We start from the raw sequence: 12031 nt of genomic DNA on the forward strand, positions 1-12031 counted from the left end.
ATGTTTCGACCCAAAATATACCCTTTCTTGGGTAGGTAAAAAAGCTTTTTAAATCTGTGTATTTCAAATTGTAAACTTTTCCAGCAGAAGTTTATTTTTCCTTTCAGAGAAGTGAAAATGAATAAAATCCCTAAATATGCAGATTCATGTAATACCAAGCCATAATATGTAATGTGGGGTAAATATGTAAACATATGTAGTGTCAGATTTCAATATATTAATGGTAATTACAAGATTCCCAATGATTTGTTGTTTATATAGTGTTAGGTTGAAAGGAAATAATATGTAATTACATAAAAATCCGGTCCCTACTTATCGAAATAGTTTAATACTGGAATCGAAATTAGTTATAATTACACTATTAACAATCCCCTTTTGCAGCATACTTAATCAGTGTCACATATTTTCGTCACTTTTTTCTTTCATCGTGAGTAGAAACATGAATAGCGACATCGATTCGTTTATCATCTGTGAACAAATAAACGAAGTATATGAATTATTACAGTGATGAATAAACTGCTATTACTCATAATACAAAACAAATAAGTAGTTTCATACTTTCACACAACGCAAGGTACTCTTCTATTGGTATAAATATCATTTTCAATTGAAGACAACTTCATCTTGTTGATTACATTCTCATTTCAAAGAATATGTTTATGATTAATGTTCACTACAGATGATTTTGCAGCTTACCAATACCTGCCCCAAAACTTTCTCAAATATTTCAATACAAGTTGTCACTTGAATAGATGTAGAAGTATAGGTAATATGCTTATAGAACGGGAAATAGAGCAATTCTGATCACTTCAACTCAAATAAGATTTTGTGACTCGATAATGAATTGAGTTTCGTACCAATTGTGATGCCCAGCATCCGGCTATGCCGATTCAACTCTCCGTCACGCTACGATTTCTCTTCAGTCTTTAAATCCATATGCCATACCTTTGAACGTGGTTTTCCGTACCTCGTAAATCTATAGAGTCAACATATTCTCATCAGTCTGAGGGAAGAAGCTTGGGGTGCTTCGGTGCCTCTCATATACCGTACATCTTTGAGTTGTTTAGAATCCATTACCACTGCCATCTATGAAATTTTATACTAACCGCGAGGATCGCTCGCCATGGTGGACTGTCGATTTGATGCCACGTATAAACAGCAGATGCCATTCTTTTTTTTAAGGTTGAGATATTACAAGGAAATTGTGAAATTATTGGTGGAATGATGAGGGGCGAAAGGGAGAACCCAGTGAAAGTACTCACGAAAGGAATGGAATGGATTACGGGCAAGGGGTACTACGAGACCAGCACTGAGACCATCAAGATCTATTGTGCTAATCCTCCAGCTAGGTTCATTTGCAAATCCAAATCGGCTGACTACACTGAAGATTGCTATGTACTTCGGTTTGTCCCCTACATGTGTCGCCAGCCGGCGATGGAAGAATATTATGGAATGATGAAATAGGAAAATGTTGACGGAATGATGTAGATACCTAATAGGCTACAGAGGAAACGGGAGAATGTCGAGAAAATCCCAAATGCTTCCTTGTTCACCACAAGTGTCACTATGAATTTTCAATGGAAAATTCCAGACCTGAACGGGACTCGAGCCCGGACCGCCTGCGTAACAGTTTAAAGGTCTGACCATTCAGCCATCGCAGGGTTAAGGCTGCTATACTGTTTATATTAGAATATTTCAATTGTAACTATTTGGAAAACTATCACAAATAATGCATTCATTTATTTTGATTATTTATTCCAAATAACACTGTATTTGTATTTCTGGTGGTGTGGAAGAGAAGGCCTGATGGCCTTAACTACACCAGAGTAAATAAATAAATAAAATAAATAAATAAATAAAATAAATAAATAAATTCATTCAAAAACACCTTTCGAATAACTCGGTATAAACCATTCCGGAAGTGTCTTGTCAAGCAATCGACTGAAGGCTGCAATCACAGAACATAAAAACGTAGAATTTGATTGCAAATTTGTACACTTCTATCACATCTCTCCAAAAACCATCTCGCTGCCACCAATCCCATCGACACTAAATAGCCAAGAAGTTGAAAGAGCGTCGTTAAATTACAAAATAAAAAAAATGTTATTTCGTCCTGGTTTCATCATTTTTCACTGAATCAACTACTTTACTTTAATATTATTTTCAAGAAAAATATTTATTTTATTGCATCTTTATGCGTAATTATTTAATTTACAATTCATGTTGATTTTCAGATAAGCCAATATACATAATACTTGTATCAAGTTTTAAAATATCAATCTTTATGACTTACCGTGTTATCACACATAAGCATGTTATTCTTAAAATATAATTGAGGATATGACGGCAACAACCCACTCTTAAGGTTATCTTCGAATTCGGAATTGTTTAATACACGTTCTCATAAGCACAATAATGTTAATATTTTATATTGTCATGTATTGCCTGATGATGTCCCTGGAGGGCGAAAACGTTTAGACCTATAAATAAATTTAGAACAAATGTTATAAAATATAACGTGTTTCTTATTTCGGAGAGCGTATTATGTCTTTCGCGTGTTAAATTTTTACATGTTTCAGCCTGCTATCGGCCATCTTCAGAACTGGTTGTTGCTTGGCGCCTTTTATTTGTGTTTTCTGTGGGGGTGTGTTTGTCTAGTGTAATGTGGAATCAAAGAGTGTGTGTGTTCTCAAATTGAGTTGTGTGTTGAGAATTTCATTTGGATGTGTTTTTGTTTGTATATTTCATTTGGAAGTGTTTTGTGTGTCTGTATATTTCGTATACATAAATACACATCTAAATGAAATTCTCAACACACAACTCAATTTCAGAACACATACAATCTTTTACTCCACATTACACTACACAAACACACCCCCACAGTAATCACAAACAAAAGGCGCCAAGGCCAGCAACAAGATGGCCGATAGCAGGCTGAAACATGTCAACGAGGTACCTAATGTAAAATTTAACACGTGGAAGACACATAATACGTTTTCCGAAGTGATATAGTGTTAAAAGTTGTGTAATCAAGATGTATATTGTTTTTTATATTTATTGTATGGTAAATCATAAAGATTGATATTTTAAAACTTGATACAAGTATATATGTAACTATTTAAGTTGAAATAACTTTTTTTCGGTTAATTACTTTTATACTACTTACACTTTCTATGTTCTATTGAAAAATGTGAAATTGGAATGTTTTTTTTTAAGTAGTTTCAGAAAAGAAATGGGTAAGAACTTACAGCCATCAGAGTTTCATTCGTAATAGGAACGATGTGTCCTGCTACGAGTGTCTTTCCTTTATTAGCTACGAGTATAATGAAGGAAAGAGAACGTTGGTATGGAACAGGTGCTCCAATCCAATCGGAAGCAAATGCTGCATCTCCAACTGCTTCATACTGAAATACAATAATAATCAAAATTATTCTGCATTTCTACATTTAATTAAAACACCAAATATAGCAAAATTTGTAAGCTTCCATCATTCTTATGCTACTTAAGAGAGGGAAGTACAGCTTTCCAATTGTCCAAATGAAGTGTAATTTAACTTTTTATATTCCACTATCATTCATTCCTGATGGAATGAAATTTGGTATACGGGCAATACTACAATCAATCTACTCTATTCCGATTTTTTATATTTTCAAAGTAATTTTTGTAATTAACAGTAATTAATTTCAAAATTGTTTTATAAAAATTTAGAAAATTTTGCGGGCTTTCCTGCTTTCTTTCACATGTGTATGGTTTCTTTTAAGATTGTTACTTGGGATGTCTATAGTAATTACAAGAACAAAATGAATTAAAATATTTTACATATACCTTAAAAAGTGTTTGTATTTTAGTAGGTTATTTCACGACGCTTTATCAACATCTTAGGTTATTTAGCGTCTGAATGAAATGGTGATAATGCCGGTGAAATGAGTCTGGGGTCCAGCACCGAAAGTTAGCCAGCATTTGCTCATATTGGGTTGAAGGAAAACCCCGGAACAAACTTCATTCAGGTAACTTGCCCCGACCGGCACTCGAACTCGGGCCACCTGGTTTCTCAGCCAGACGCGCTTACCGTTACTCTGTGGACGTTTTCGTAATAATTTATGCAATGTATTATTTTAATATTTTCATTACATATGAATTCTTTAAACAAATTAATTAATGGTACAGCAAAGATTCTAGAGTGTAGTATTAAGATGTCTGAAAAACACAAAAGCATTGGAAGTTTCATTAAAGTCCTAAAAAATCACGACTTGTTAGGGAAAACAAACCCAAAAATTACCTATAATGCCTATAAATATGTAACAGAAAATAAATTTAAGGAGACAAATGAGTCATGAGAGCATGTTATTAGGAAAATATCGGACACTTATTAGAGATATGTAAGAAAATCTTTCATTTCAATATATATTATATTCTCTAGATAAGAATGAAAATAAGCCATTTTTAACCATAACGATATACAGTAACTTCTCTCTCATCCGGACAGTAGGGTAGGCAATTATTATTGGCTACTCAAAATATGGTACGTACCTTCTTCCTCTCCGTCATGTAATTTTTCCCTCCCCCTACTTGCAACCCCGTCGTGCTTTCTGTCAAGCAAGGTTGTGTGTGGAAGAAGTTCACAATGCTTTCTAAGACATTTACTCGAAATGTTAAATGTTATGGTTTATTTAACGACGCTCGCAACTGCAGAGGTTATATCAGCGTCGCCGGATGTGCCGGAATTTTGTCCCGCAGGAGTTCTTTTACATGCCAGTAAATCTACTGACATGAGCCTGTCGCATTTAAGCACACTTAAATGCCATCGACCTGGCCCGGGTACGAACCCGCAACCTTGGGAATAAACGCTCGAAGTTTAGTTACTCTTTAAAAGACAAATTGGATATTTTGAAGCGACTGGATGGAGGGAAAACTATTTCTGCTATCCCAAGAAGTACAATTCATTATTGGAAGAGTAATGGGGCTGCACTGGAAGAATATTGTGCGTCCACGAGCTCTAATGACAAGCGCCGTGCTTTGTAGAGGCCTAGTGTATTCAAATACGATAAGGAACTGTTTCTATGGTTTCAAGAACAAAGAAGGAAAGGTACTCCAATATCTTGTCCGATTCTTAAAGAGAAAGCGCTTGATATGCATTAGAAACATGGATGCGATAATTTCTGTGCTAGTGATGGGTTGTTGTCAATGTGGAGGAAAAAGTATGGTGTTCGTCCGCTGGTAATTTGTGGAGAGAGGATGTCATCTGGTACCGTTGCAGCTGAGGAATATAAATCTACATTCCGAGATTTGATGAGTAAACTAGAATTAATTTCCCTGCCGATATACAATTCTGACGAAACCGGTTTAAATATCTACATTCTACCGAAAAGAACATACCGTACCTAAATGTTTTATGGGGATATGGCACAGCAATTTATTCTGCAGGACAATCTCATTTGCTAGTTTAGTTTTCATAAAAGAAATAAGTTATTATTGTACGCACAACAGATGCTGTATATTGTATGCAAGTATTCTTTACATTATAATTGGTTAACCTGTAACGAAGTTCATTTTGCTTTGTAGAAATGAGTAATTTTCTCGCAATTTATTTCCAGAAAATTCATGCGTTTTTATTTTTTCAGATGGAGAGCTTTAAGTTTACTCTATTTGTGCATATAAAATGTTTAAGAATATACTGATTATAACTACTATAATCGGTGGTTTAATTACTGTACTATTCAAATGTTCACAAATACTTTCTTATCAAATTTACCCACATCAATTATGCAGACGATGAAGGGATAGCTAACTATGTTCCATACCGTCCTACAGTAAGGCGTGGCCTGTGAAGTCACGTGAATGCCGGATGACGAAGCGGACGGACGACATAGCAACGGATCACAGAGAATTTACTGTACTTCCCACATTAATGACATAAATATACATTTATTTCACGAAACCATGTTAAAATATTTAAGTCACAAAATGATATGAGAAATAAAAAGAGGTTAAACAAGTATATTAAAGCAAATGTATCGGGATGAAGTTAAATAATTAAGGAACCGTAAAATTAATCGGGAGTATAAGGACATAAATTACCATGTTAACTAAGGATGGATAGAAAGTGAAATAAGAAAATTAGAGAAAGATCGAATAATATGTAACAAGACGAGAAAGAAATGGATACTGGTAATGGAAGGAAAAGAAGAAGAATTATTATGGGAAGATAGAAGAACGTATAATAAAATTTGTAAGTGAAGGGTAAAGGAATTCATGATAGACAAGGATAATCATTATCATAAGGATAAAGAAGCAATTACATAATGGAAAGGTAAACAAAACTTCATGGTTGAATGAGAAAAAGGAAGAGATCCTACAGTGATTATATACAGTATGCAGGCCTATTCCTTAAAGCAGCTGATTGAGAAAAGACGAGAACATAAAATAGAAACACACTATTATTTTGTTTATTACGAAAAAGATTTTAACCTTGTTCAATGGAATATATTATTGATTGGAAAATAAGGGTACAGCAATGCATCCAATAAAAGTAATGATATATTATATAGAAATTCTGCCATTCGGAATTAATAAATCCGACAAGGTGGATATAAAAACTCCAAAAATAAATCAAGCAATAAAGCAGGGCTCTCTGACATCACCAATTTTTCAGTATTTATAAAGACGAAGTCATTCAGATTTTGCAGAAAAGTTTAGAAGGTGATTTTTCAAGTATACATAAGCAATTCATTACAATCTAATATGCAGACGAGCAAGTACTGATAGCGAGACAGAAATGAGTTAGAAATGAAAGCATATTAATTGAATGCTATTATGAAAGATTATAATTTGCAAATATCTCGCAATAAAATAAAAAATTTTAGCATCCAAAAAGAAGCATCACGCAGAAGCAAAATGATAATTGAAGGAAATAATTTATTATTATAGAAGAAGTTCCTACATCCTTTTACTTGGGATATCATATTTTTCTTACGATTAGCATATTGTGAGTTCCTTCGCATTCTAACGGGAAAATGTACCCAGGACCTCTATTGTGGGAATATGGCGGCCTCGCCGGTGATTAATACATATCAACCGTACCGTAACACTTCTACAATAATTTCAATTAAAACACTTTAAATCAACTATGTGAATACACATAGCATGAAAATAAAAACATGTATTGAATAGCTCATCTCCCTAGATATCTTTCACTTTAATTTCACTGTATTATGAAAAAATGAGTATATTATATCAGTTTTACAATAATTTCAATTAGCAATAAGATAGTTTTTACTCTTGCACATAGAAATAGAAATGACCAATTTTGAATGGATTTTTAATTGTAAAACGTACAGAGTGTTGGAAATGTTCGTTTTCGAAACAAAAAAGACCATGAAAATATGGAATTATCTGATTTTGATTGAAAATGCTGATTTTACTGCATTGTTTCTTATGGAAATTACCGAGTTAGAATGAAAACAATTATATATTCAGAAACATGCCTGTCTAAACATACCAAAACAGCAAAAAAAAAAAAAAAAAAAAAAATTATGTTTTCGGTGAAAATAACTGGTTTTGTTCACAAATTCCACATATGTACAATATATTACTAATATTAAAATAATAATAACAATAATAATAATAATAATGATAATAATTAGATAATATACCTCTCGTGCCAACATTGTCCCGAAATTGCAGTAAAAGTACGCCATTACTACTACTGCCAAGTACATAACAGCACCTTGAGATGCATCAACGGTGTCATTTAAAGTCTGAAACGTACAGAACATAAATATATAGGGAAACGCATTCCTATGTGTCGAAGTAAACATTAGGATCAAATAAAGGAATGGTAATACAGTATTGAATGATGTGCGAAATTAATATGATTCCTTTATAAATGCAACACAATTTGAACCTCTCTTTCTTCAGTAATATCGGTTATGTTACCCCAGAGCATCTGTAGTGACGATACATAATAAAACTTCATAAATTCCGGAAAATGCTGGTTTCCTCACTTGAGTCTATTAGGACTTTCTCCCTTTTTTCATTGCCCTCTGTAGGTTTACCTATAATTGTGAAACATTCTATGTAGGCCCATAACATACATATACGAGAGTCATATCATAAGTCATGGAAACTATGTTATATCTTCCGAAGAACCGAAAATGTTGTTAGTTCAGTTTATACTGTACGTTTGAAAACCTGTTGTACACTGTACGGGATACCACCGCCAGAATGGTCTGTGTGCATTGGTGGCTAGTTGACAGCACACGCAAAAGTTAGTATGCTAGAGGCTGTTCTCCAAGATGGGTGGAAGTAAAATTGAACAGCGGCCATACGTGAAAATTGCAGTTCTTCGAGGCAGAAATGCTCGTCAGTGTCATTCTGAACTACGAGAACCATTGAGTATAGTGCGTTACAACATCCTCCCTACTCGCCTGATCTCAGTCCATGCAGCTTTGATCTCATTTCGTAATTGAAGAAGCAATTGCGTTTGGGAAGCGGTTTTCAAACAGGGAAGCCATCTCAACAGGGTTTCGACGAGAGATGGTACACATAGACGAACCACACACAGTCGATTGTATTCAACACCTGCGTCATAGTTGGCAAAGAGCGTGAAAGCCTTACGGTATTATCTTGAAGGGTGTTAGCTGTGAATAATGTACTTTGTTTCTTTTTGTGCATGATGTAACAACGATTTCTATTTACACATCTTTCAATTTCCCTTACCCATTGCCTCCTTAACCCGGACCCAATTTGGTACTAGCATTGCGAAACACATTCCAGTGACCTTCAATCGCATATAGTGAATTTCTATTCCTGCAGTTTTATTGGCTGATATAATGTAGTTGCCATGACTTATGAAGTGACTTATTTAGAGTAATTTGTGTAGTTTTAAATTAAAAATAATACTCTACCATCATGACGGAGAAAGCCGAAGCACATAGAGAGATCATAAAGAGAAATAGAATTCCGCACATCAGCATACTGAAAAATTCTTGCAAGTTATTGATGTAACTGAAATCAGAAATAATATTAAAGTGTTATAACCTGAAGAAAATAATACATATTTCGATTCTTCAGAGAAATTTCAAGTCAGAATAAGCTACCATTACTTGCCTTAATGTTTGATTGTGATGGCATATTAGATATTTGAGATGGTCATTAATTTCATGTGCTCTATTTTCACTTTTTCCAATGTTTATACTTGTATATTTTTTCCCAATCTCATTTTCTTGTTTAATACTTAACAAGGACCCTCTGACTTTCTCCAGCTGCACACAAGCTATGCAAATTAATTTCGCATAGAAGTATGGGGCAGTGTAGAATGTAGCTCCAGCTCTCATTGTGGCTATTATCTAGTAATAAAGAAAGAATAGTGTTAATACTAACCGTATTGTACGAGTATTTCGGTATCATTATTCGAGAATGAAAGACTGTTCAAACCAAACTACGAAGATATCTCAGTTTCATAGATAACATGGTTGATGAATTTATGTAATGTTGAAAACCATATTAATTTATGGTTATGAACCATATAAACCGGGTGTAACCATGGCTTTCTTACACAAGTTTATGGGTGGTATGAGTGATCAAGGTGATTTTTATATAGGCCTTATGAACGCATGTCAGGACATTTCCTTTGATAGATACAATCCCGAAAACTGTATTTTGTGGAAATAAATGTATTGCGTAGGAGTTGCCTAGTTTCTAGGTTAAAATGAATTCCAAATGATGTAACAAGAGAAAAATTAATTAAATGGAATCGGTAGCTGTAAGGTTTGAAAGTAGGGCATTGCAGTGGTACGGCCACTTTGAAAGGATACCAGAAGATACATGGCCAAAGGTATTGTCGTGGTCACCTCAGGTACGCAAGGAAGGACAAACAACACGCATCACTTGGAGAAGAGGAATTACCAGGGCAATGCAAGAGCGGAATCTTGATTACAGCTGGGGGCGGAGCGAGTAGAACTGTTGAGCAATTCGGTTCTAGCGGTTTAATGTGCTTACAGCGGAGCACCGAAGTTACTCGGTTAACCTAGCCGTTACCGGTCAGTTCAAATAGAGTTCATGTGTTTCACTTAGTTCTAGCAGTCAACGACGTAGGTACTATTGTATTTAAATAGTTTCTTCTGCAGGACAAATTATTTTCGACAGAAGATCATCCTTATCGTCAAGGCGGGCTGAAACTCTACTATTTTTGAAGAGTAATCATACTTTATATGACCTGTCAAGTGGGCCTAATGAACACTGACAGTCTGTACATATTACTGGATTATATAATAATAATAATAATAATAATAATAATAATAATAATAATAATAATAATAATAATAATGATAATAATAATAATGATAATAATAAATTATTATTATTATTATTATTATTATTATTATTATTATTATTATTATTATTATTATTATTAAAGTCCAGAATACCAGAGAAGGTTTAAATTGAACGGGTTACATCAGCTCCCTGTTTTTGCGGATGACTTGACTTTTTAGAAGAAAATCCACAAAAGTTTATGGAAAACACAGGAATTTTACTTGAAGCAAGTAAAGAGGTTTGGAAGTAAATCCCGAAAAGTCAAAGTATGTGATTATGTCTCGTGACCAGAATATTGTACGAAATGTAAATATAAAAATTTGAAATGTATCCTTTGTGGAGGTGGAAAAATTCAAATATGTTGGAGCAACAAATATAAATGATGCTCGAGAGGAAATGAAACGCAGAATAAATATGGGAAATGCATGTTATTATTCTGTTGAAGCTTTTACCATCCAGTCTGCTCTCAAAAAAAGTTAAAATTAGAACTTATTAGAACAATTATATTACTGATTCTTCTGTATGCTTGTGAAACTTGGACTCTCACTTTGAGAGAGAAACAGGGGTTAAGGCTGTTTGAGAATAAGGTGCGTAGAAAAATATTTGGGGCTAAGAGGGATGAAGTTACAGGAGAATGGAGAAAGTTACATAACGCAGAACTGCACGCATTGTATTCTTCATCTGACATAATAAGGAAAATTAAATCCAGGCGTTTGAGATGGGTAAGACATGTAGCACGTATGGGCGAATCCAAAAATGTATATAGGGTGTTTGTTGGGAGACTGGAGGGAATAAGACCTTTGGGGAGGCCGAAACGTTGATGGCAGAATAATATTAAAGTGGATTTGAGGGAGGTGGGATATGATGGTAGAGAGTGGATTAATCTTGCTCAGGATAGGGACCGATGCGATGGCGGGCTTATGTGAGAGAAGCAATGAACCTACGGAAGGCAGGTTAGTCACGTTGTAAAATAAATAAACATTATGTTCTTCAGTTCAAGGTTCCACGTTTTATTGATTATTTTATTCACTTTCGGTAATAGTAAATAATTCTGTGTGTTATTTTTAAGTGCTTTAGGCAGCGCTTCATGGAGCCGTTTCTTTCTATCTTTTTTACTTATCTGCAGTGTTTAACGTTTACCTAACATGTTAATTTATTAGCTGTTAGTATTATAAATTATTTTATCAATTCTATTTCGTCTGTCATATATAACAACACTGAAGGTTAATTAGGCCTTTCATATAAAATAACTCCGCAAGTAGCTCTAATCACGCTAATAAAATTAACAACTGCCATTTTGCAATGAAGAGAAGAGCTTTACTACAATGCTTTTAAAACACGCTTGGTTTCACTTTCAAAATACGTTCTAAAATCGATTTAATCTATCCAAATTTTAAATCTGCCGCCACAAATTTGCACTCGGTACTGTACTCGGATCAACCGAGTAATGATGGCACAGTACCTGCTCCTAACCGAACCGCTCCGTCCCCAGCTCTAATCTTGATGTTGGCCAGTCGAGCGTCAAGTCTCTGTCAGTTAATGGGGATATGGGTGGAGAAGTCTCCGCCTTGTTAAATTGAAATGCAGGGAGTGTAAATCAGAAATGAAGAAATGTAATAATTTTTATTAATACCCTGAACATTCTTACAATCCCAACCGTGTACAGAGAAATAATCACGAACAGCCTAAACATTTGACACAATTATAGGGCTAGGCC

General features: G+C 34.4%; 1 protein-coding gene across 1 annotated transcript; it reads right to left on the minus strand.

Annotated features, from left to right (window-relative positions):
- Window positions 1-310: 310 nt before the first annotated feature.
- On the minus strand, window positions 311-9335 carry LOC138704312 (putative odorant receptor 69a). The gene is made up of 5 exons (XM_069832174.1): window positions 9109-9335; window positions 8907-9006; window positions 7653-7757; window positions 3249-3404; window positions 311-468 (listed from the first exon to the last, which is right to left on the minus strand). Exons 1-5 carry the CDS (start codon window positions 9333-9335, stop codon window positions 397-399), a joined length of 660 nt encoding a protein of 219 aa, XP_069688275.1. The 3' UTR covers window positions 311-396.
- Between the last annotated feature and the right edge of the window lie 2696 nt (window positions 9336-12031).

Source organism: Periplaneta americana, chromosome 8 (genome assembly GCF_040183065.1).
Source record: "Periplaneta americana isolate PAMFEO1 chromosome 8, P.americana_PAMFEO1_priV1, whole genome shotgun sequence".
Classification (NCBI taxonomy): domain Eukaryota; kingdom Metazoa; phylum Arthropoda; class Insecta; order Blattodea; family Blattidae; genus Periplaneta; species Periplaneta americana.

Excerpts from the sequence above, each read along its gene's own strand:
- LOC138704312 (XM_069832174.1), bottom strand. The coding sequence starts at position 9,335 with ATGAGAGCTGGAGCTACATTCTACACTGCCCCATACTTCTATGCGAAA. Across the intron at positions 9,007-9,108 it reads CATCACAATCAAACATTAAG|TTACATCAATAACTTGCAAG; the intron begins GCAAGTAATGGT and ends TTCTGATTTCAG. Across the intron at positions 3,405-7,652 it reads GGACAATGTTGGCACGAGAG|TATGAAGCAGTTGGAGATGC; the intron begins GTATATTATCTA and ends ATTGTATTTCAG.